The following is a 26,602-nucleotide window of genomic DNA, read 5'->3' on the forward strand; positions in this document are numbered from 1 at the left end:
CCTTTGTTCCGTTTGATCAGCATCCAGGAACCCACACTAGCGCTTTTAACGGTCTTATTTTCGGGTTTAAGTTTTCATTGTGTCAGGTTGTTATACAAGCAAGCGAACATACCAGAAACAGGATTATCAACGAGCGATTCTAAACTGACTTCTTTCAATTTATTACGGCTTTCTCGGCAGCAACAGGGCTCGCATTTACTGGCTAAGTTAAACTATCCAGAGCTCGCAAATACTTTCAGCTGCGCGTCTCACATCTGCCAGCGAACAATTGTTGTGTCGGTGACGTAATCCGCTACGGAAAGGATTTCGCGGCTGCGCAATGGTACTACGATTCCAATCACACACTGGTCACTTGCACTTTACGGTTCAGACCATGTACCAATGTACAGTAATGCTTCCACGCTGACTTTAGCCAGTCATGCAGTAAGCCGGCCCTGCTTTTACTAACGGCCTAACCGAGCGAAAGAAGACATTAATACACACTTGTACTGTTTAATATACAAACCGCTAGTACGTACACCACACTGACTGCGCGGCCGTGGAGAGCTTTCATTGTTTTTATTCGGCCAGCAGTTGATCCTCACAAAGAACCCGTAGGTTGATTCGTTTCGCCAGCTGCCAGCACTTTCAAATTTCATGCCACACAATCCGTTCCAATAGTGTATAGTCCAAGCTCGTGGATGCGACGGGCTGCTCAGAATTTCCCAATCATTTCCTAAGAAATTTAACAGATCAGAACTCTGGTGCTCAATATCGTGAATCATGCCCAGTGGGATGGACAACGATAACGCCGTGACCATTCTGGACAGCGACGGACGAAAGCGCTACGGGTGCGTTGTGGATGTCGCTGATGATGGTCTTTTCGTCGATCTGCTCTGCCCCCATAGCCGGCATGAATTTGCGCCATTCTACTGCGTCTACTTTAAGTCTTTAACCGCCCAGTGGGCTCACGTGATTTGGAGCCATCATATGTCGAGGACCTGCCCAGCGTCCCGGTACAGGTTTTGGTGCTGGAGACGTTATCGGGCCCGTGGTTCATGGTGATTGGTGAAATGAGTCCGAGCTGTGAGAGTCGCAGTCAGCCGCTTGCATGGTGCGGAGGAGCCGTTGTCCACTGGCCTAGTCCGTATAGTGGACTGCTCTGCACGGAGTTCGTACCCGTGCAGCGCGTTCGTCCTGCATACAAAGTTATGTGGGATGGCACCCACCCGGGTATCTTTTCCAAACGCAGTGTGGACCTGGGCGAGGAATTTCGCTCGCTCTCCCCCAAAGCCCACTCGCTCGTGCAGCGACTGAACGGCTACAGTCTGCATTTCTACTCGCCTGTTTTCGTTGTGGACCTCGAGGGCGGCGTATTAAGCTACATTTACCGGCGCAGTCTTCACGAGAAACGGTCTGAACGCAAGGTATTTTGGAAGCCAAATGTTGTTCTTCGTGTCGACATTAAGAAGTTATTACCGTACTCTTTTAGAGTTTTGATAGAGAAGTTGATCGTTTCCATAAGGGACTGATCGGGATGGTAACGGATAATTTTGCCAGCAATGGTCGGGCCAAAGATGACAGTTCGGCGCAGTCCGCGCTACCGGTCGAACTGTGGGAGGAGGTCTTTTCCCACTTAGACACTGTAAAGCGCGCATGGTGTGCGTCACATGGAACCGGATCCTGGCTGCTCCAGCGCTGCGTTCTACCTTGGTGGTGCGATATGAGAACGATGCCAACTGTTCACCTGCCCGTTTTCCTGCCTTGGCGACGGTCTACAAATGCTTACGCCCCGGGACGCAGCGCGTTGTCATAACGCACGCGGATGATAACCAGTTGACGGCCTTCGATGTGCTGATGGTTTGCGACATGATTCAGCATGTCGCTAGTCGCCTAACCGGTCTCCGACTGCGTTACGTTCATCTGCACCGTGTTCGACTGAATTTGCAGATTGACTGCGCTGTGGATGGTACTCACAGCGCCAAATGTCGTGAGTATCACTGGAACGAGAAGCCAGATGATTGTTGTTGGCTGGAGGAGTTCCTTGCAGTATGCCGCAGTCTGCCGTGCGATGCGATACACACTACGAGCTGCCGTGTTTCATTGCTATGCAAATTCCAGCTGGAGCATCTGGAGCAGGGAAGTTTTTCAAAGCTGAGATCAGCATGAGTCACCGCAGTGCGCTATCGCCGGCTGGTGGTGACTTTGGCTGTGCATTGTGGGATGCGCTGGACGCGGCGCTGCCGGACAAACGGGAACGGAACAAACTATCCCAGCGGTTGGCAGTGGGTGGAGATTTGTATGGAAAAGACGAACGGAACGCCGTCCACAAGGTGCAACCGCCAGTGTGCTGTGCCGTTTCATTCCACTGAGAGATGCATCGAATTCGCTCAGCAGAGGTTGTTTTTTGCAGATGTTGTGCGCTGTGCAAACGGCTGATCCGCGCCCGTCCTCGCATTCCCACGGGAAGAAATGGTGCACGATCGGTCTGCAAGATGTGCAGTGGGATAAATTGTCGCATGTTACCCGTCACCTCCTCGTCAATCTTGAGAAAAGTACGCGCGACATGGGATGGTGGTGATTCCGTGCTCCTGCTCACATGTATTAACTACTACTGTGGTCAGTAATTGTGGCTCTCATGCAATTGGATCTGTTCAAGTTTATTTGCTTTTTTATAGTTCTCCAGTTGATTTACTTTATCGCTTACGCTGTGGTCTGAATTATTGTCCGCTAAGTGATTCCATCACTATGCACCTTTTCTTCAATCCGCATATTATTTGGAACTGGTATTAAATTTTCAGAGTGCTTGGCTTATACTTGCGAGCGCGTTTTAATGGGTCGACGAGGTCTGTATTCCGTATATAAACTAGGTAGTTCCATTCGGCGAGTAACAAAGGCTCTTCATTTCCATAACCCTTCCTTTCTGAAAAAGTTTCGCATCCCAGAGGAGGAATATTGTTATTTTCAAGTACAAACTAACTGAGTCTTTTTTTGCCATAAAGCGGCCTACTGCGTTTTCCTACTGCCCTTAAACTAACATGCCGAAGGCCGGATAGTGGTGTAAATCTAGGGACCATGATATATAAGGGGCGAAAGTAAACGCGTTCCACCGTTCCCCTGTACTGCTGCCGTCAGCCGCCTGGAGTATGACGTTACGGCAGTACATATGGTTAAATCTGGCGCGGTACGTAAGCGCCATCTTCAGTCGCCAACTTTTAGACATATGTACAACATGTAAATGCCGTAGTCATAGAATGATAAAAGTCAGGCAAAGTAAAATCGGACAGCGTCTAAGTTCAAACTCTAACGGCTCACACTCTGACAACGGATCTTTGACCACACAAACTTGTATCAGTCCACCTTGGCCAACAAACTGATTAGGGAGAACGAAAAGCCTGCCAGGATACTAATAACAGTAAGAACTAAGAGTCACCGCTCACAGAAAGTTTCTTCAACAAACCTACACTTTGTAGTTTGTACGACCAATCATTACTTATGATTTTCTCGCCTCAGTTTTGCAGAATTTATTGGACGTGTGCGTTTTAAAAAACTGGAAAATAAAGATAAGGCAACCTTGAACGTGATACACTGAGATAAGGAATCTGCAGGATTTTCACTTCTCGCAAACGACTGAATTTTGATTTTAAATGAAAGAAAGTAATACTGAGAAAAAAGAGCATTTGTTGAAACGACATGTTATGAACGAAGAGGTAGCATAACGACTTTGCTGATACATCTGTACTATCCAGAAAATCATTATTGGCCGCTTAAATTCCCCACGAAAGAAACAGTTCCATGAATGTGGAACCACTTTTCATGGCCAGTATGCCGCGCTGTATAAGTTTTGGCATCTTTTGCAGCTCCAGCTTAACCAGATCCTTTGCGGTTGCTTCCTGCGGTTGGATGGTGGTTTGTGAAGTAACTTGTGAAGCACAGAACCAAGCGCGCGATTCCGCCCATTCCGTTTGGATTTCTGAGAAACCCTGCCGATTGACCAATGGATGCTATCCAATTTATTGAGGACAAGACAATTCGGTCGCAAAATATTTACCTGTCGAAGGTCTTCCCAGTCCACTGTCCCATCGTCTTCTTCGCATGTTTCGGCCATCCAGTCAAGAATACCGGTCATCTCCGCTTCTGTCAGCTCAGGAATACTAGCCAAAATCATTTTCTGCCAGTCCTCGTTTCCGAGCTGCTGTCCGTTCACCAGACGGCCGTTGGTAATGCACAGCTTCACAGCCGGTGTCTTCTCGCAACGCCGGGATGCCGTGACGTTACGAAGTATGAGCTTCTGGCACAACCATGCCAGTGCATTGATCTCGTCCTCTTTATCGTGAATTTCCCAGTGCAGATTGGACGCGACTACAGTGCGGGGCGGACGGAGATCCAGTTCCCGCACAATGCGGCAGAAGCCGAGAGAGGAGAACGTTGGATTGTCGTGGGCAGACTCACCCGTGATACAGTAATAACGGTTGGAGCCCAGCACTTGCTAGCACAGACGGCGTTCAGGTACTCCTCTTCAGGACGTCCCGCTATCTCCTCCGCATCGGAATTGACCCGACCGGAGTAATTCAAACGCAGCTGGTTTTGGAAACGCGGCAAGGTTAGGACATTGTTCCAGTGGCTGCACACGTTTTTAACTCGGCAGCGAACTGGAGTGTCGAGACATTCGAATACCTCGGCTAAGATGACTGCCGGCAAGGACTGGATACCACTTTCAGCGGACTCATCCTGACCAGATTTGAAGTGCTGCTCCTGCAAAAAAGTTGTCAGTTACGTTTAAAAATAATTTACCGGCGAAAGCAACCCTTTCGTGACCGTTGACGAGTGCGAATAATTCATCAGCAAAGGCTGTACTGAGGGAAACAATACCTGGCGCGATTCCGCTGCTAATTCACGACAGTCGTGTTGTGTGACAGCTAGCTATTCCGTGTACACTGCTCGGATCCGATGTGAGGGGACTATGACCTTCGAGGTTGAATTAGGCTGGACGATGCTGGCCACGCCGAACACACCACTGCCGCGATCGAACAGCGTAAGAATACCTGGATGCCACTGTAACGGCTGATCGATACCCAGTCGTATCAGTACCTCCACAGGCATTTTCAAGTCGTCTGCAGGAACAGCAGGACGAGTTTTAACCAGCATCCTGCTTATTCTAATGTAATATGCCGAAATTAACTGACACAATGCCTGCGTAAGAAGCGCATAACGGTTCAATTCGACTTACGAAGTAAGAGGCATCCCTACCAAAAAATCCGGTAATTATCGAATTATGATCCTGGACAACAAATAGTTTGAACACTATGGAGGAGGGGCGCTTATTTCGCAGAGGTACGCGCAAAGGTTCGCGGTTATTTCGCAGAGGTTCGCGGAGGTGCGCTTAATTCGGATGGTGCCATCATGTTTCAGACAATGAATTTCGGAGGGGCCATTATAATTATATCAACCAACAGCTTAGCCTGCTCTATTGCAACTGAACGCAATAATCACCAGATATAGGGTCATACTCACCAGAGATATGGCTATATATGGTTAACGTTATGGTTATATAACTATATGGTTATATGTATGGTTAAAATTATTACATATATGGTTATACCAGATACATATATTAGATTTAGCGTACATGCAACACCGCAGTTAAAGAGTACGGTACATACTGCAGTACATACATCTGTACGATACATATGACAACTTACGCATCCACATTTCTTCCATCAGTTCGGGCCGAACGCTTCTCTCGCAGAAATATACTTTCCCATAGGGAACCAACTGCGTTGATCCCGCGTGTTTCCCGTCTTGTGTCTCCACAAGGATTCCCTCTTCGTTGCCACAGACAATCTTGCCACGATGCAGGACACCATTGTCATCCCGAAAATCAACTAATAGCCTTCGGTGGCTTCCACTGTCTTCCATACGACAGGGTGGCTTCGTGGCCGTATTCATCCTGGCTTGCTGATAGCACGGCTTTCTAGAAAGATCGGAATTCGATTTAGAAAAGTCAGAATGCTATTATTTGTAACAGGTGCTATTGCTCACGCATTGGATCCGGTTTCTCTTTAAGCTGCAGCATTCTTTCTGTGCAGCTGTGTTCCAAAACTTACGTTTTAAAAGTGATTGCAAATTATCCCCTTGCCAATATTACTGAACGGCTACAGTGTCAAATACGTATGTATGCCATTGATAAACTTGCAGCTCACCAAGCGTATATATATAACTTAACATGCTCCCAATTATTTTTACATGCGTATCACATCTACCAGCGCACAATCGTTGAGTCGGTGGCGCAGTCTGCTACTGAAAAGATTCCGCGGCACAATAATAGTGTCAACTGGCAATAGTATCCGCCTATTGCGACGTATGGTACATATCCTGCTCGCGTTGTTACTGCCTGTATGTATCTGTATGTAAGAAGGTCATAGGGGCAAATCGCGATAAGAATAATTATTAGTCGAGTTAACACGGATGCCGGATTACGACCGGGACGACGCATGGCTTAAGTAAAAATTAATTAATTGTATGTTTTAGTGGATGCACGCAACGCACGAGATAACGCTTAAAACCAGTTAGAGTTTGTTCGAACTGAGTGCCGCTTACAATCTTTTAATTTCCCAGCTCCGCGGAGACAGCGTTGCAGACTGGGCGGATCACCTCAACGGCTGCGTATAAGTGAGTATGCCCTGTCCTTCGATAATTAGATTAAGGAGGTTCGACACTATCATGAGCTACCTCGAACTGGAGAATCGCCCGGATTGCATGACGCAGAGGTCAGCATCGGCATTGGAAGTGACCGATCCCAACGTGGCAATGATTTCGACTGTGCATTCTGGGATGCGTTGGAGGCGTCGCTGCCCATGCCGAATGAGCCGGGGCTGTGGAAACTATTCCAACGTTTGAAAGCGGACGGAGACCTGTATGAAACGGATGCACTGAAAGCAGCCGTCCGCAAGGCAGGACCGACGGATGGTTGCAATGCTTTTCTTTCGGCTTCAATCTCTCAATCTCTGCTTCAAGCTTCAATCTCGAAAACGCTCACTTGCGGTTGTATTTGAAGATGCTGTATGTTGTGCAGTCGGCTGATCCGCGCACGTCGTCGCATTCCCGCGGGAAACCGTTGGTGCGTGGACGGCTTGGAACATTCGCAGTAGCATAGATTGCCGCGGCTCACTCAACACTTTCTCGTTAATTTGCGGACGTGAAAGGCTGAGAAGGGATATTGCCCACTGTGAAACGTTCCTGCTGTCAGTTTTACTGCTTAGGCAAACGCTACTGTAGGCACTTTTCAAGGAGACACATTTGAAAGGGTTTTTCTTGGTTTCCTCTAGTCTTCCATTCTCGTTTGACTCTCTCCATATTTTTGTTTGGATTTGAAAATTCATCCGCCCCGTGGCTCGGACAACATGTATCATTCTTTTCTAGGCCCCTATTATCTCACTGTGTCTTTCTCCCTTATTAAATCTCTGCGTGATTGCTGTATTCGAGCAGTAAACAGTAAAATACTACGGTAAGCAATAATATGTAGAAAATGGTATATGTACAATACAATATATAATACAAAACCAGATTTGTTGGCTTATTTTCTCAACCATGGCGTTAGGAGATCTGCTACAACAGTCCCGCCACAGCTCTAGAATCGGCGTTGCACTGCATAATTTTATCATAGCTGATAGTGTCGAGCAGGAAAGGTAATTGCTATCGAGTCATCGACCAGATAACTATTGTTTCTTTTTGTGACAGTGGTGCGGTCAATTGCGATTTCCTTCCTAAAAATAAAATACTGACCCCGGCAATGACCCCAAAAATGTGTTATGCAACTAGCGTTTTCAGTGGTAACGTAAACGACAAAGTAGACGGAATACGCGCAGAATTTTCGGATGACCAAAAAAGCGCACCTTAGCAACATACGGTACCATTCGCTTGTCTGGGTTATGGGCGGCAAAAATGAACTGACGTGTGACGGCTGCGCTTAGCATATGCGGTTAACGATCAAGACGGAGTTGTTGGACTACCTGTACGAGTATTACGGCACTACACGCGGTATATGATATTCCTAACCGGCACCTAGGATGCGGCTCAGAAAGTGCTGCTCCAGCATGGCACACGCCAGTTAAAGTCGACCTGCTTTAGTACAGTCGCACTCGGTTTTCCCAAGCAAAGAGACAATGGGACACTGCATCACGCCAAGTAAAACAAAATCATTGCAAAAGGCTACCAAATGGGGGAATGGTGCAACGTTGTAGTTATTTTGGCGGAAAAAGCCGGTCAGGAACATCGGAGCGCAGTCGTTTGCACAAAAAATGGTGCAAAGTGTAAATTATGCAGGAACCGACGCTGATACAGACTAAACAAGAAGATGTGGCGTGCCCTGCGCCCCGATTATCCATTTCTTCCAGAACATACAGAAGCATTTCTTGACAAAAAAATGGAACACGGCTCATGTATGTCAGCTCATGTATTATGGGAAATTAATTCAACATCTGGGAGCACTGCACTAGCAGAGAGCTGTTTCGATTTAAGTTATTCCAAGGCATCTTTTTATCATGCAGAACCTGAAGTAGAAGCGTCCAAAAATTAGAAGGGGAAAAGTAAAGGCAGACTCCTTGCTATGCACATTAGAACATATTGTCCCAATCAAAAAATTAATGTGAATGGACGAATCGTTTCTTTTCTAAGTGTGAATAATGTGTTTGAGAACAGCAATAACCAAAATGACGATGGATGTTAGCTGGAAGTTTCTATACATGGTAATTCTAGAGCGATTGTTGAAAAAGTTCCCTTGCCGATCCAGTGTCGTTTCACCAAGATAGGGAAACCACCAGTGGAGTGGATCCTCTCGTCCGTGTCAGGTCAATGTGCTGTATGATCTTTGGCAGCTTTTGCATCTCCAGTTTAGCCAAATCTCCGTGTCCAAAGTTTTTCATTATGTCAAAAAAGAATCGGATGGATGTACCGGGTGGCTGAACAAAATGGCCGTCTTCGTTTTCGGCTTATTTCTCGCGAACCGTTAACCACATCGCTAACAGTTTAAGCTCGTTCGATAGAGAATTTTATTGACTATTGAAAACACTAAAACTTGTTTTGAAAAACTGAGACACGCTCGTTGACAAGGGGGCCAACCAAAATCGTGTAAAAATTTATCGTGTCCCAGCTCGCAGAATTCAGAATCTTGCAACATGTCCTTCCCGTAAAAGCTTTTTACATTTTTCCAACTGTTTTATCTAGAAAATGGCATCGTTTTTCATTCAAAAAAAAATTGTTGACATAGTCCTTGCGCCATATGAGCTATTCGGTTAGAACATTTCGGTACTTTTCGAAAAATTTGCAAGTTTGTTGCCTGATTTTTTTATATATTTTCGCTATAATTTTTGGTTGCGCGACCTGGCGCATCCAAAAACGTCGGTTTAGTTGATAAAGGTAGCTAAGACATTGGTCTTGCAAAAACGGGTTTAATCTAGAAAATTACTCCACGTGTTCACAAGGAATTTGTTTTCAAAATCGCTACATGCCCAATTCACGAGAATTTCTTGTGCGTGGCCTGAGCTCTCTCCTTTCCTGGCCGAACACGGTCACAAGAATGTCATAGCTCTTAGCAGTAAAAAACCAAGGAACAACCTGTCTTCAAAAACTTCTAATCTGACACACAGTAATGTACTTCTATACATAACAGGAATTTTGTTCTTAAATAGGAAACTCGAATTTTCGTTTCCGGGACATCCTCAAACTCCACCTAGTTTTCCAAAACAATTTACTATAAAATCAGACCTTGACGTAAGGTAGATTTATCATAAATTTTGTACGTCCTAAATATTGCTCTTTCGAATAAAATTAACACACTGGCAATCAGACAATAGACTGAGCCGGGGCACCTTGGTAAATTAGACGGCCATTTTGTTCGGCCACCCGGTAAACACTGCTCGGTTGTCTTTGGCAAAGCCGGTGATAATAATAGTGGGAGCCCAGCACTTACTGGCCCAGGCGGCGTTGAGGTATTCATCTTCCGGAGGCACCTTATTAACGTCCTCACCCGAATTGACCAGACCTGAGTAATTTAAACGCAGCTGATTCTGAATACACGGCATGCTTAGAACACAGTTCCAGTGGCAGCACACGCGACGATAACGCCAACGGACCGGAGTATCAAGACACAAATATATTTCTACTAAGATGACGATGGACAGCGAATTAAAGCTCTTTTCGAACTCATCGGATTTCAGGCGTTCAGTCAGACGGCTATCAGCATCCGTTCGACCACCACCTTCTTGCATTTTATCGTCTGAAGTGCGATGATGCCCGATGAGTGAACCGTGGTGGGTGGCGGCAAAACAGTAGCTTCCTGCAAGAAAAAGTCGGTTAACGCACTTAGCACAAGCATAGCATTTCCCTTAGTTACTAAAAACGCCATACTAAAAATCTAGCCGTACTAAAACGCTGCTTAAGAAATGGTGTAGAACGCTGAAGGCGCCTCTCAAAAACTACGAATCTGTCGGCCCAAGACTTTGACCAATCCGCTTAAAGCCGGGGAAAAACAACCAGCGCTTCAATCACTAATGGCTAAAAAAGGTATGGCCTTCCCAATGAGGGAAACTTCAATAGCTTCGCATTTTCTACCATGTCGAACGTTTCGTGCCTTTTTCATAATATGTACATACCTCTGCCGATTTCGCCGCTAACTCACGACACTCCTGCGGCGTCAAAGCCAGCCAGAATGTGCGATTGGCACGGATCCGGCTTGCATGGACAATCAATTTTACGGAGGAGCTAGGCAGGACAATGCTGGCCAAACCAAATGTAGCAGTACCGCCGTCAAAATGCAGAAGAATGGCTGGATACCATTGCAATGGCTGATCGATGCCCAGACGAATCAGCACCTCCACAGCCATTCTTCCTCGGTCTGTAGAGAAAAGCAAAGGATCCATGTATTTTTTTTCTGTTTAACAGTGGCTAGTTGACCAGGAAAAAGACTAAGTTCTACAAAGTCGACCCAGTCTGTCTTAATAGCCTGGGACTGAAACGGTAAGAGTACTTTCTGTTGTCAGGAGATCGGTGCCACCGCCCAGGATAGTGGGGCTGCGTGGATATCGCACCGTCTCTCCGGTCTGTTTTTTGCCGATTCGACCGTACATTAAAATGTACGGCCTCACTTCGGATTTTGCCTTCTCCCAGCCAAGAATATCTTGACTGGTCGATTCTGTTCTTCCTTTTGCTCCCATCTGGGGTTTTGATATCATCCTGCGGATGATTTAGATTTGTCGGGCTTCATTGCCTTTATTAAAATTCCATTTTAATAAACGATCTGTTTGGCAGCCGTTTCGTTTCGTTCGCACTCCTGTGCAACGCACACAGCGTGCTTTCATGGTGGAGATATGCGGGTTCGATCTCCGCATCCCTGTAGTCTGTGATTTTTTAATGAGCAAGCAGGCAATTAGCCCTGTGAGCTGCAATTAGCCGATCGTCCGCACTTTGAACCGAGCGCATCATCAACCGTGCGCAAAGCCGAATTTCTCTGTTTGGCTAATCGGATTCCACACGTAGCGTACAGTGAAGAGTGGATTTGAGCCTTACGGAGTGCCATCAGGAAATAGTTCAGCTACCTCCAGCCTACAGCGGAGTTCCTGAACGATTTCACCACACCACCGGATATCAGCATCCTTCTCTACACGTCGCGAGCAAGCCCAGACATCAGGCATTCACCGGTGGATAAAGCCGAAGCGGAAAAGCGTCTGTGTCTCGGACAAGCATTCGGGAAGCAGCAACAACCGTTCCTCAATCGCTCACTGCAGTCCTGTCGCGTCAGCAGCAGGTAAGCCGTGTTTGCACTTGCAAACAATTAGCCGAAAAAATTCTAGAATAATTCTAGAAGGTTTGCCGATAATTCTAGAGATTTTTTCTAGAACCTTACGATTTTGTCGTCGAACGACAGCAGCTAAAAGCTATCGTACCGCGTTGCCGTTCATCGTGATTGTATTGACGTTTTTCGATCGAGTTAACCATGTTAATTTCTAATTTTATCGCCGATTTCGATTACCGAATGAATCTAGAATTTCTCTAAAAAACGTCGTGTAATTCTAGTAGTTCGCGCTCTAGAAATTACCCGAATTTTGCCGTGTATGGTAGCTCTAGAAGCTACCGTATTTTATCGTCGTTTTTGTCGTATAATCGCTACTGTTTGTGGTGAGATCTTCTCGTTGATTTTACCACAGTAAGCCGCGGTTGCAATAAGAAACTACCCGCCGATAATTTTTAGAATAATTCTAGAAGTTTTGCCGTCAACTCTAGAGGGTACCTCTAGAGTTCTATAATTTTACTGTCGAAAGGGAGCTGTCAAAAGCTACCACACTTTGCTGCCGTTTGCCGTAGCGACGCTACTGTTTCCGAACATGTATGCTTTTATAATTGTTGTCGAAAGTCGTTCATAATTGCCGTAAAATCTTACCATCATTTGTCGAATAAATTCTAGTTGAAATAACTAGAACTATAAGCCGTAATCTTGAAAATCGTAACTATAGGGATTATGCTGTCGAAATATTAATCGAATTTTCGTTCGATATTGCCGTACCGTATCATCTATATTACCGTATAGAATTTAATTTCGGTAGAAATACTGAAATTAGAAAGTCGGGAAAATTAGTAGAATTGTTTGACCTTCTACTGGTAATTCAGAGAAGGAAACCGAAAAGTCGTTGATAATTCAAGCTGAATTATCGCACCGTATTACTTAAATAATTTCAGCTGTATTTTAGCCGACGAGAGTCGTTATGATTATTCGCAATTTCTTGAAACAATCGTGAACCAATTGTCGATAATTTCGCCGAGTTGGTTGTGTCTGCAATTGCAGATTTAATCACACAGTTAAGAGGTCGTCTAGGCCTTACGAGCAGATAAATTTGCAGTAGCTTATCCTTGTACCGCCGATTTGAGTTATTTACGGAAGTGATAAGCACCGTGAACAAAATAAGTCGAATAAACTAATAACATTTAATGTGCTATTGATCTCCTAATTCATTGCCGACATTAATACCTGTAATAGCTGGATATTATCGAAATTAACGCAATTATTACCGCGTTATCGCTGCCGTAATTATTGTTGCATAGAACGAGTGCTGATAATTGCCGAAAAATACCGATGTTCAGTATGGAGCACTGAATCTGTCAGTGCTAGAATATAGCGCCCCGATTGCGTCGCGTGACGTCATCGATCAATATTGACCGATATAGAATCGTAAGATCTAGTCGAAAATCATTAACAGATTTGATAGAATTTCTACCGACCCAAATATGGGAGCTAGATAACGAAGTACCTTTTGATTTACCGTATTTATTATTGGAATTCAATCGTAACAATTACCTATTGTTTTTCAGTAATACAGCCGATATGGAACGAACACCAATAAATAAGGCGAAGCAGTTCGCTAATAATCTTTTACGAACAGCCGACCGGATGATCCGAAATCAGCCGAAAGAAACCGAAACAAACGATAATGCTGCCCGCAATGTTACCCGCGGGAAAGCGAAACAGATAGTAGCCGGTGGCGATGAGGTAGTACATCAGGTACTACAAACGAATAAACGAAAGCCGAAACGAGCACCATTAGCCGATCTACCAGTACCAGAGTCGGTAGAACAGCCGGCCTCGCCAATGGTTCCTAAGGAGCTGAACGAGGCCATGATCGAAGTAGAGACACAACCGAGCGTAGAGAGAGCCGATAGTGCGACAGAGTCGATTACGTCGACGCTATCATCGGTATCGCTAATTAATACTAGCGATCCTGAATCAAATAAGCCACCCGACTCGTCGGATGATGAGGAGGATGAGCCGACAACGGTAGTACCGTTGGGACCGAAGGCGCATTCCAGTCCGAGCCTCATTGATAAGGCTTTGGGCAAGGATTTGACGCCGATCCTAAAATCCCGCCGATTCAGCCGTTGCAGCCGACAGGAGAGAAAGGGCCTCGGTTTAGCCTGTTAATGCAAGATACCGAAACAGTAGTAGAACTGCAAAATCAAGTCTCGGATCTTAGGATTCGACTTGATAAAGCCGAACAGCTAATCGCAAAGCGTAATAAAACGATTTGCGATATGACAGCCGATCAAGACAATTTAAAGGAGCAGTTACGGACTGCCAAAGGCGCCCATAAATAGGCGCCCATCAGGCGCATAGGCGCCCATCAGGCCATAGGCGCCCATCAGGCGAATAAAGCCGCTGTAGGGCTTGGAGCCAAGGTCGTCGAACGTGATAATATAATTTAACAGCTAAAAGCCGAACTAAAATCAGAAAAGGATTCGTCGACTAACTTCCGCAGTCAGTATCTCGAAGCTATACAAGCAAACGGGAAGTTGAGTAGGGAGTCGAACGACCGACTCGTTTCGATCTCTACGCTGCAAGAGTCGAGTGAGAGAATCCGGTCGGAATTTAATACATTAGCCGAAAAGTATAACCGTTTGTTGACAACGCATCAACAGATGGTGGCCGCAGTCGAAAACCAAATCGATTACGAAGAACGGTCGCCCACGCGAATGCGTGCTGGTCAGCCCGAAACCATGCACTCCCGCATGGAGCCGGCCCCGACAGTAGATATTAGCCGACAGCAGGTTTCCCATAAGGAGGCAGAGGTAATTTGCGAAGATCTGCGGGAAGAACTGCGTAAGCTAAGTAAACGAACAAGCCGAACCAATAGTCCGCTAAGGAAAGCCGACCTAGCCGACGCCATACGACAGCCGGTTCCTAGGCCATCGTATAATGGCAGTAAGGAAGACATTGATAGTTTTCTCATCAAGTTTGAGCAAGCCGCAAAAGAAAACCGTTGGGTTAGCGACGAGCGTAAGATAGCCAAGCTAGCTTACTGTCTAAAGGACGAGGCAGTAATCTGGTATAACGGCCCGCTCACGTCCCCAAATAAGCCGACTACGTACCGGGAGTGGCGTAACCAATTGGTTGCGCGGTTTGGTGATACCAGACGCTCTGTAAATGCGTTGTCCGAACTCACGAACCGAACGTACCGTCCAGGTCAGGAATCGCTTGAGAGTTTCTTTCAGGCGATGATGACGCTGAGAGATAAGGCCGGTTATGCCGGTACGCCGGATCAATTCGTGACCTTTCTAATGAAGGGCATTAAGTCGCATGCAACTTTGCATGATAAAATCGAGGGCATGGATCCTCGCACGCCGGAAGAATTTTTAGAAAAGATTCGCTATTTAACGGCGAGCAATCCCGAAAAGTATGTGATTCCGGTCGGTAGTAAACGTAAGAACCAAAATGCCGACTCTGTGACCGTTCGTACGGTACAGACCCAGCCGAAGCCGGTAAGCTATGCGGCAGCAGCTGCCAGCCCGCCGCGCCCCATTAATGGGGGGAATTGCCGACCAAATCGACCAGCCAATAATGGCAACGATACCGGTAACATTAGGCCAGCAAGTAATGCTAATAACAGCAATGTTAGGCCAGCCGGCAATAACAATAATAATCAACAGTCGATCCGTTCCCAGCTGTGGGCCGAGAACGCCGGACGTATTCCCGAGAATACTAACCGGGCTCCACGGTTGGAGAAGGAGATGAGAAACGGCCGAGTCGTTGAGTACTGCCAGCAGTGCGATGTCTGCGGGCACTACTTTGAGGCATGTCAGTTTAAAGACGTGCCCCGAGCCGAGAACCCAATCTATTTGTCGTATCACGATCTGGTTACGGGGAATCGCCGGTACGCCAGGGATTTCCGCAGCCGAAGCCAAGCCGGTAGTGGAACGGGCACGCCTAATAGTGGCCGTTCCCGAAACAATTCACAGTCGCGTGGCCAAGGCCCGGGCCAGTCGAATGGTCCAAGGCCGACGTCACGTTTACCGCCGCCGAAACAAAATGAATATGCCGCATCAGCAAGTAGCCAGGAAAACGACAACGGGGAGTAACTTCCGGCAGTACTCCCCGGTTGCCTGGTGAAGTGCCGGATACTACTGAAATAATAACTATTAGTGGTATCCGAATCACCGAACCGATCGAACGAGACGAGCCGATTGTAAACGAAATCAATATTGACGATTCTAAAGTCGATTCAACTAAAGAGCCGAAACGAGCGCCACCGTTAATGGTGTGGGCACGTATCTTAGGCACAACCGTTGTGGTTATGGTCGATACTGGAGCCGAGACGTCACTCATCTCGAATGAGTTCGTCGATGAGCTAAAACTAGAAAGACTACCGTTGGTTAAGCCGCTAAACATTAGAGGAATCGGTGGTATGTGTGGATTTTTAGTAACCCACTACTGCACGGTACCCGTTAATATATTTGGCGAACTAATCAACCATTCCTTCTACATTAAGCCGACCGTCGACGACACTAAAGTGCTATTGGGTCAGGACTTCTTGGCCGGCACTACCTTTGGTGTCCGTGATAATGAACTACAATGGATCCATAGGATTAATACCCTAATGGTCGATCCATCAACTAATGAACCTAAAAAGCCGAATACTATTGAAGAAATCGTTCCGATACCCGTGGCATCGGAACCAACTATTAATGCTATTGATATCTCTAAAGAGCCGACCCCTAAAGCCGAAATTGTTCCGATACCCGTGGCAAGGGCCACGAGCAAAACGAACATTAAACTACCGCCGCCGAGAAAGTCGTTTGCTAAATTATGGCAAGAATATCAAGTTTTTGTTTCCGAAGTACGGGGACTAGCGAAATTATTTCATAAAACTCGACAAGATATTCTTGTCCTAGCGGATGATAGCACGCCGATTACAGGCATAAGTCCTGAAGAAGCCGAACAGCTTATCAACAATCTCGATTCAGCATTCAGAGATGAATATATCTTGATGCTAGAGAAACAGAAGAAGCTGAAGGAAGCATTTGAGTACTTCAAATACGACGTACCATAGGCATTACGAGATGACTTAGAAAAAATGACTACAGTAAAACTAGAGTCAGCCGTACAGTTGCCGTATCAGCTTAAGCCGAAATATAAGCCGAATAATACGCCTCCCGAAGCGGAAGGCATGATTAAAGCTAACCGAGCGCCTCGGGCACATTTTAACCCAATGGCGTCCGTAATGGAGTTTAGTAAAGACGAGCCGACTATAGAATGTAAACCGCAATCAAAGCCGAACAATGATGTCGCATGTAACGAGGCGAATGTTGAGCCGAACGAGCCGAATCATGCCGATACCGTAGTCGAAAATATACCAAGCCCTAATGGAACCCTATCTCATATACAATCATTTGATGCATCAAATCTAATCATTGCAAATGTAGAGCCGGTAGTAAATACTGAATCTACGCCGATTATTAGGGAATCAGCTGAACCTGATCAGTCAACTGATCCCACAGCTACTGATAAGACTTGGGAATTTTCTGAGTCGCCTACTACTGAATCTACATCTCGTAGCCCACGCCTCCAATCGATTAAGGTGTTCGCTACCGATAAAATTCTAATCAATCCTGGTATAAATATGGCTGCAGTAGTAGCACGATTCGACCCAACTGAAGAATTTTCGACCGATAAGTTTCTGTTCTTGCCGAGCCCACATGTTTACATGGAGAGGCATATTAAGCCGATCGAAGGTGTCGTAAGACCAGCTAATGGGAAATTTGAACTGGGATTGTTCAGTTTCCATAATAGTCGAAAGTCGATTAAGAAAGGTCAATTCATCGGTTACCTCGAGCCGTACGAAGAGATAGAAGATGATGAGATCTGTATTAATTCCGTCAAACTAGCCGAACGAACGCCGGAAGAACAACAAGAAATCCGAGAAGCCGTCGATACGCTTAAGATTAATTCTAAGCTAACAGCCGAACAAATAGCGAAGATCAAGGAAGTATTTCTTGAATATCTTGATCTATTTGCCACTAAACGCCGACCTTTTGGTGATGTTACAATTGTAAAACATCACATCGATACGGGTGATTCCCCGCCGATTAAATGTAAGCCGCACCGTACCTCTTGGCGAGGTTGGGAGATAATCGAAGAGCATGTTAAAGAAATGCTCGAAAAAGGAATTATTCGCCGATCAAATAGTAACTGGTGTTTCCCAGCCGTGCTGGCTTCTAAGAAGAATCCAGACGGTACTATCGGTACGCGTTTTTGTGTCAACTATATAAAGTTGAACCACGCAACGAAAAAGAATAATTATCCTTTGCCGTCACCGGATGCATTACTTCGATCCGTGGCCGATAATGAATATTATGTAGGTGTCGATTGTAATGCCGGGTTCTGGCAGATACAAATGGCCGAAGATTTAATCGAAAAGACTGCGTTTATCACGCAAGACGGTCTTTTTGAATTTTTGCGCATGCCCTTTGGTGTGTGCAATGGGCCGGCAACATTCCAAGAGACTATGAATAAGGCTCTTGTGGGAGTACGCAATGAGAATATCTTTGCGTACTTAGACGATATTATTGTAGCCGCTAAGGATTTCGACGACTTGATTCGTAAAATCCGACTAATGTTTGAATGCCTCGTAAAGGTCGGCTTCACGCTTAAGCCGAGCAAGTGCCATGTCGGTGAAACCGAGTTGCATTTCCTTGGACACATAGTGTCTAAAGCCGGAATCAAAACCGATCCGGAGAAAATCTCCGCGATTCAACAGTTTGCGAAGCCGCAAACTGAGAAGGATCTTCGATCTTTTCTCGGTTTATGCAACTACTACCGCAAGTTCGTTAAGGACTTTGCCAGCCGAACTCGAGCCATGTATGGCTTGCTAAAGGGCGAAATCGATGTTAAGAATAAGTGGACAGCCGAACATGATGCCGAATTTGTCGATCTAAAAAATGCATTGATTAATGCGCCGGTTTTGGTCAAGTTTGACCCAAATAAGCCGACAGTTATCTAGTGCGACGCTAGTACGATAGGAATAGGAGCTATCCTACATCAGGATGGTCATCCGATCGTTTACGCTAGCAAGCTCCTAACCGATGCCGAACGCAAATATCCCATCACCGAATTGGAATGTATGGCCGTGGTATTTGCATGCCGTAAGTTCCGACACTTCATCAAATACTCACATGTTTATGTGCAAACCGATCATCAAGCGCTAACAAACTTGTTACGCTCTGTGTCGAGGAAGGAAGGCTTGAACGGGCGTCTGACCCGTTGGGCACTTTAGCTGAGTAGTCACAAGATGACTATTCAGTATCGGCCGGGTAAACAATGCGATAATGCCGACGCTTTAAGCCGACATCCAGTCGGACCGCCGGTCGAAACAGCCGACGATGACGACTGGGATGAAATGAAAGATCGGAAGTTTATTACTCCGACCATTCGAGTCGTCACTATCACCGACCCAGCCGAACATGACGAAGTCGAAGATAATTTCAAGTATTATCGAACCGAACAGGAAAAGGATCCTGTAATCGAAAAACGTATTCATGCCCTTGAGGGCCGAGCCGAAAGTACGCACTTAATCAAGCGCGATCCATACTTTGAGTTATGGAATGGCGTTCTGTACCGATTAACCGAAAAAGACGGCCGCCTTGATCGACGGTTCGTCGTGCCGAACCATATGCGTGTCGATATAATGCATGCTATGCACGATACACCGGCTAGTGGACATTTGGGTCCACTGAAGACGTACCAAGCGATTGCGCTTTGTTATAATTGGGACGGCATGGTTGCCGATATCGATAAGTACGTACGCAATTGTTATTTGTGCCAACACCGTAAAACCGAACGGAAAGCACCGCCGGGTAAGCTACAACAGATAGCTATCGGAGCTCCATGGTTCCGAGTACAAGTCGATTTAAAAGGACCCTTGCCGATTACCCCAAGAGGTAATAAATACATAGCCGTCGCTATTGACGAATTAACTAAGTTCGTACTAGCTAAGCCGATTCCTAATGCGAAAAAGGAAACTGTCGCTAGTTTCCTTATTCACGACGTATTTTTGCCCTATGGCACGCCGCATATCTTAAATACCGATCGTGGAACTCATTTCCACAATAAGCTTCTGAAAGCGATCAACCATCGCTTAAAGATACAGCATCATTTTGGTGCCGCCTACCACCCTATTGGTAGAGGCCTAGTCGAACGTCAAATGCAAACTATTGCCGATTCGTTGGCAATGTACGCCGCCGACGGACGGGAAAAGAATTGGGATACCATTCTCCCGTTTGTTATAGCCGCTAAAAACCGAGTGCAAAATGCAACTACTCACATGTCGCCGTACTATATGCTGTACGGGCGTGAGCAAGTTATACCAGCCGATACGGTCACTAAGACCAATGTACCAGTCGAACATGCGTCGATAGCCGAATATATGGAAGAATTTCGCCATAATTTGGCGCGAGCGCATGAGTTAGCCGAAATTTATATGCGAGAAGAATTTATTAAAACGGCCGAACGTTTTATTAAAAAACGTCGAGAAGACGATTATCAGATCGGCGAACTAGTTCTCCTAAAGCGAGAGAAGAAAAAAGGTGAAACCGAATCTTTCCGAGAAAAATTCGGAGGTAGATGGGAAGTTTCTGGTTTCCCGTATACCAATGCCGTCGAAATTGAAAATAAAGATAAGCCGGAAGAAACTCGCATCGTGAATTGCGAGCGCCTCAAGCGTTATAATACTACCGAAGAGAATCGTAAAGGAATAACTAGTACGATCTCCCTGCCGAAATCTGCCGAAAATGGCTTAAATGTGAACGCTGAGCCGTTCATACCAGCCGATACCGCAGAAGCTGTTGAAGTTATAAACGATACTGTCGAAAATAATGCCGACTCCGTCAATGACGATGATCAGTGGGAACCCGAAAGTGCGGTTGCCGAAGATATTAGCCGTAAAAATAATAAAAAGAAGCCGATTAAACTTAAGCTACATGTGCGCCGTAACAAAAACGGATACGTACATGTACGGTAACTGTCGACTATATCCCCACTATCGTGAGGTTTTTACCTCCTGCCGAACTAAATCCCCACTAGTTTCTACCGTAGTGGTCCATACCTCTTGCCGATTCAAATTAGCCGCTCCAATCTGGAGATCTTTCACTATTAATCTTGCAATTATTAGTGATTAGCCGTGCCGATTAATTACTGAATTAATTTTCGAATTATTCATGTAATTAATATGCCGTACAATTAACCGGGCTTACTGTGTTGTAGGCAAAGTCGGAATGGAAGGCCAAGGCCAACGTCAGCCGCAGCGTCCGTCGGGATCAGGTAGTACCATAACGCCGCGAACGCCGCCGAATACAGTCCGTCTGAACGTTGTGGCACATGCCCAATCAGATGATGGGCCGGTCGAAATACAGACAGTTCGAGTTTCTCGTTCTGCCCAAACCGATCCAGTAACCATTATCGATCATGATCCGTTACATGAATTGATAAGCCGTCGCCAGATAAACTGTCTGACAAATCGAGTAAATCGCCGAAGAAATCGCCGAATAAATCAGAAGAGTCTTCGCCGTCTAGTGCGTCTCTTCCGTTCGAGCAGGACCCACCTGCAGAAGAGCTACCCGTTATGCTCGATGCCGCATTAGCAGCTTTTAAAGAGCTGAAAAATAAGGAAAGAGCCGCTTCATTCACCTTCAAATTTCAATTTTATAAGGGGCGGGTGAATTATAACGCAAGTCGTAAACGCTTCCGATTAGCCATTCAAGGTGCCGCTAATCGGGGTGAAATGTAAGAAGTGTACTTGCATTGGTCAAGTACCATTATGTATTCGCCGACAGATCTACGCCGTCGTTGGTACGAGCGTATGGTCATCAGTACGCCGGAAAGTTTTAGAGAAGCCGTTACTATCGCTATTCACGATATTCATAACAGACTTGGTTCGTCTGTCGCCGAAATAGCGAATTATATTACGCTAACTATGCCGATGCGACTTGTCGCCGCCGCACAACAGTTTCCTATGATTTTGGAAGCTGTTCACGAGTTAGTCCGTAGGGAAATAATTGTGGAAATTACCGGATTAAATGTGCCGCGTTATGCGTTAGCTGATACAAACCGTACGCGGTTGAGTGCCGTCAGTGGCGTCCCAGTGAGAGACTTGGGTCTACCACCGCCGGATAAGAAACGCAAGAACGTTACGGTCATTCGACAACCGCCGCCGCCTCCAGAACCGACACACGCCATTCTGGCAGACGCTATAGGACAGATCTTAAGATCTCGACAACAGCCGCTATTAGGCAGAATTCCCGATACGTTAAGGCATCGGTATAGTGCACAAGCCGTAGCAGTTTCGCTTAATCGCGAATGGGAACAAGGCCGACTTTTACGTCAGTTTAATCATCGCCAATTAATGGCATATTATACTGTAGCGCCGAACGTGTCCTTTTTGCAAGACTATCCGCTATTTGATGCCACTCAATGGCAAGAGGTAGTTATCCGTACAATAGCCGAAATTAATGATCCATTGGGATCGACAGTCGACGAAATTGTGCAGTATATTCGCACGGTTCGTCCTGAAATGGGAAATCGTGTCGACCATTATGTCGAATTAGCCGTATCTGAGTTGGTGTTCAACCCGCGTATAATTTCCGTTAATGATCCGGAACGGGGCATAACTGGGCGAATAAACCCAGCAGATGCACCCGGCCCGTCACGCCGATAATTTATTGTTAAAATTAAAAGCCGATCAACTGTCGATATTACTCTCGTAAAAATAACCGATAATTAATTATCAATTAGGATAGTTAGTTAATTTAATAAGCCGTTATTATTCCCCCACTAAATTGTGGTCCGTACGTAGTCGCTCTAATTAATCGATAAAATGCCGATTAACCGAATAAAAAATAGGTTAAATAGTCGATTAATGTTAAATAGCCGATTAATAAACAAGGCAAATTAGCGTTGAATAATTATGGTTAATTAACCGGTATAATCAAGTAGATAATATGGAGCCGTGTCATCGTTGCGAAAGCAACACCAGTAGCCGGAAATGCGCCGAATGCCTGCTGGGACAGAATTTGTACCAGCTGGATCCGAACATTGTCGTTCCACGGTTGGTGAATGAGGTGCTGTCCCGTAATCTGGACGCATACATCACCGTGACGGAAGCGCAGTTTGAGCCGGCCTTACAGGCGAAGCCGTGGTTGCGGACGCGCATGAATGACGCAGTCCGCCGATTTATTTCGACAGCCGGTCCGCGGGATCCATGGCGAGATATGCCAGAACCAGTGGATCAGCCGATTCAGCAGATCACACCGCCGAACAATTATGTTGCACAAATGCACTTGCCCATCAGCTACCCTGCACAAGTGCAGACGCCGATAAATCAGGTAATTAGTTCCGACTCTGATTCTGAGACTTGTCCCCTAAGTACTTGGGAATGTGTTCCTTTAAATCGTTCCGATAATAATCCCAGTCAGTGGAAAATTGACGTTCTTAATTTAACTATGTCGCAGGGACATGCTATGAATCCCATGTCGCCGCTTCAGCAGATGCAGTACTACCAGCAGTACCAGTCGACACAGTATCAGCCGGCGCAATATGCGCAATATCAGCAGCAAGCCGAAGCCGCTTTCAATCAGCCGCAATATCAACAATATCGTTAGCAGAGCGAGCAGGTAGATAAGTTTATAATTCCTACCTGTAAGTTGTGTATACAGCCGTATAATAAACTACCTTTACAGCAGGCGCCGAACAGTGTCGATAGTGCAGAGACTTCTGATCCCTGGCTGAGGGAGCGTGGGTATCCGGGAAATACTGCACCACAGCAGTATCCAAGCCGTGCTGCATCACAGCAGCGTCCAGCCGAAGTGCAGCCCAGTACGTCGCGTGTGAAACCAGACGCGCGTGTCGGACTGTCGAAGCAAGTAGGTAGTTTGTCAATTGACGACTCTAATACGTCGATTAGGGAACCGTCGTCTAGCGACAGTAGCCGATCAGTATTTGGTGCTCGACACCGTATCGAGTATACCTTGGAGCCGTCTGAAAACCACTCCCACTCGGGCAAGAATATAGTAGTTGCCGGGAGAGATTTGTCGAAATATGAACCTAAATTGTCCGCTGATTTGCAGAGTCGTGGCAGACAGCGCGCAAACCAGCCGAATATCCGTTCTGCTAGCTAACAGCAGCGTAATGAGCCGAATAAACCGCAGAATGTTAATCAGCCGGCTGAATCTCAGCAACCGCCGCCGCGTGAAACTAATTCCCGCGATAATCGTGGTGTTCGACGACCACGACAGCCGACCATCGATCCTAATAGGATCCTACGCGATGTAACTTAGTATACCAGCGACTTGGGTATTTATATACACAAGTTAGCTACCGTCGCTGATATAGCGAAGACAAATGCGCCGGAAATGTTATGTTTAAAGAAGATGATCCAGAATGCCGTGGCATTTCTGGGGAAGATAGGACTAAAAGACCCGATGATGGAGTTTGATTACTCCACTGTCGACTTGTCGCGTTCGTTGGAAGTACTTACGTACGCGTCGAGCCACCGTAATAATCTCCGTACAGTGTTAGATAAGAAGCACTTGTACACGCCGATCACCGCCGTCGATATTGAGATTATTTCTCAATTCAAAATTTATGGAGATCCGGTAACTGAAAAATTTTTTATGCAGTATATACTGCCACAAGCCGATCCTGCGAAGTTTTTCTTCTTCTGCAAAGTCGCTCATTATTTAAACCAAGAATTAAATGAGCGCAATATCGATTGGACGCCGATTCCCTACAATACGGGATTAAAATTCGCCGCTATGAGTATCAAAGCCGCACTACTTGGTAGTCATAGCGCCCATAAGGCGATCTACCAAAGTAAGGAACGAGCCGAATATGCCCTGTTAAAGGACTTGATCGAAATGCTAGGGAAGCCGCTCACCGAACAGCAGGAAGCGCAGGTGTTGAAAGACACTCTGGCTGCTGCCGGTCATGTTGAAATGGACACTGACGAAGCCGACCAGTTTTACGATGATGTTAATATCCGTATGAAACGATACGGTGATCGTAAGACGCAGTTCGACAAGGGCCAGCTGTACAAAAAGCGCCCTTTGCCCGATTCGCCGGATGCTCCTACGGGAAGCAAAACCGTACAGCCGGAGCCGAAGTTCCGAAATATTCGGAAAAATCAGTCGGGAGATTCCGCGACGCCGCAGTTGGGAGTGATGGGCGGAAAACAGCCCGTTAAGCCGATTCCTCCCATTACACAGCCGATTATAATTCCACAAGTGAAGCCGAATCTGCCATTGGCGAAGTTCAAATCCGCTCCGTCGTTGCTGGATATGACTACGGTTAAATCCACAGGTACGAGTACCGAGCCGAATAAGAATAAGAATGTTTCACGACCGCCGAGTAATAATGGCAATAAAGCCGCTAATAAATCGGGTGTTGCAGGGAAGTCACAACAGCAGCAGTTGCCAGCTGTGCCTGCGCCCGTGCCGCCGATTTCAACTGTTCTTGTTGAACAACAGCCGATTGTTGCGAATGAACAACCAGCAAATGTTATATTGTCGATTTCCGCCGAAACGCAGCCTGTTAACGCTGCACTGCCGCAACGAACAGTTAACAGAGCTAAATCTGTTAGCACAGAGCCGAAGACGAAGGATATTCTCGTCGAGAGCTATTTGGTGAAATTACCAATTTCTCGTATGTCCGACGCCGAGTTTGAATTTTATAAGACGACGAAGTCGTTTGAAAATGAGGCCGAACCGAATTCCGATGACTATAAGCGGAATACGATCGCGTATTTACGCAAGATGAGGGAGTCTGAAATGAATAAAGACCAACTTGCGTTCTTTCGCCGATACCGTTCCGATTATCTAGATGAGTATCTGGATGACGCCGACAATACTGAACAGCCGTTCATTCGATTGCCGCCACCGCAAGGTGAGGAAGATACCGAAATATTTCACGATACAATGGAAAACGTGTCGGCACAATCTGTGCAACCAGTGTCTCAGATACTGGGCGATGCTTTGTATGCAGTCGCCGGAGCCGCTATAGCCGATTGTATTTCCGATCCTGCTGCCGTCGACGCTGACACCGACATGCTGAATGATGCGTGAGCGATGCTGCCGAAATGCTGTTATGGAGGACAAGTCATTCTCCAAGCTGAATTCATTATGGAATGGATCTCATCAAATTCGCCAAATTTTTGTGATTTTTTTAACCTAGTATATGCGCCGCAAGTTGTACTCGGTCGCATTTTGCTCATTATTTTGGTGTTTGTTTTTGTTTGCTGTGTCCTCGCGGGAGCTCGGAGTTCCGTCCCGTGGCATGTCAGGAGATCGGTGCCACCGCCCAGGATAGTGGGGCTGCGTGGATATCGCACCGTCTCTCCGGTCTGTTTTTTGCCGATTCGACCGTACATTAAAATGTACGGCCTCACTTCGGATTTTGCCTTCTCCCAGCCAAGAATATCTTGACTGGTCGATTCTGTTCTTCCTTTTGCTCCCATCTGGGGTTTTGATATCATCCTGCGGATGATTTAGATTTGTCGGGCTTCATTGCCTTTATTAAAATTCCATTTTAATAAACGATCTGTTTGGCAGCCGTTTCGTTTCGTTCGCACTCCTGTGCAACGCACACAGCGTGCTTTCACTGTGTTTGAATGATAGTCCGGTTACACCTGGTAGCCAAACCAGGCAGAAACGAGGGAAATACCAAGATAACACGGCTGGCGTGATCTCTCCTCATTCAAGGAGTGTCCCGGTACATGATGCCCAATTGGGGGATATACACGAAAACTTCCACTTCCGC

The 26,602-nt window shown here is 46.2% G+C and overlaps 1 protein-coding gene across 2 annotated transcripts; it reads left to right on the forward strand.

The window, feature by feature from the left end:
• The first annotated feature begins 21,477 nt into the window (after positions 1 to 21,477).
• LOC129601903 (uncharacterized) lies at positions 21,478 to 26,387 on the forward strand. 2 transcript variants are annotated; one of them, XM_055500836.1, is made up of 5 exons: positions 21,478 to 23,175; positions 23,302 to 23,463; positions 23,530 to 23,712; positions 23,917 to 25,147; positions 25,238 to 26,387. In XM_055500836.1, exons 4-5 carry the CDS (start codon positions 24,202 to 24,204, stop codon positions 25,906 to 25,908), a joined length of 1,617 nt encoding a protein of 538 aa, XP_055356811.1. In that variant the 5' UTR covers positions 21,478 to 23,175; positions 23,302 to 23,463; positions 23,530 to 23,712; positions 23,917 to 24,201; the 3' UTR covers positions 25,909 to 26,387. The 2 variants fall into 2 exon arrangements, with proteins under 2 accessions (XP_055356811.1, XP_055356810.1); XM_055500835.1 differs by having other exon boundaries at positions 23,917 to 26,387.
• The last annotated feature ends 215 nt before the right edge of the window (positions 26,388 to 26,602 follow it).

The sequence above is a fragment of the Paramacrobiotus metropolitanus genome, unplaced genomic scaffold, assembly GCF_019649055.1.
Source record: "Paramacrobiotus metropolitanus isolate TYO unplaced genomic scaffold, Prichtersi_v1.0 Parri_scaffold0000296, whole genome shotgun sequence".
Taxonomy (NCBI): domain Eukaryota; kingdom Metazoa; phylum Tardigrada; class Eutardigrada; order Parachela; family Macrobiotidae; genus Paramacrobiotus; species Paramacrobiotus metropolitanus.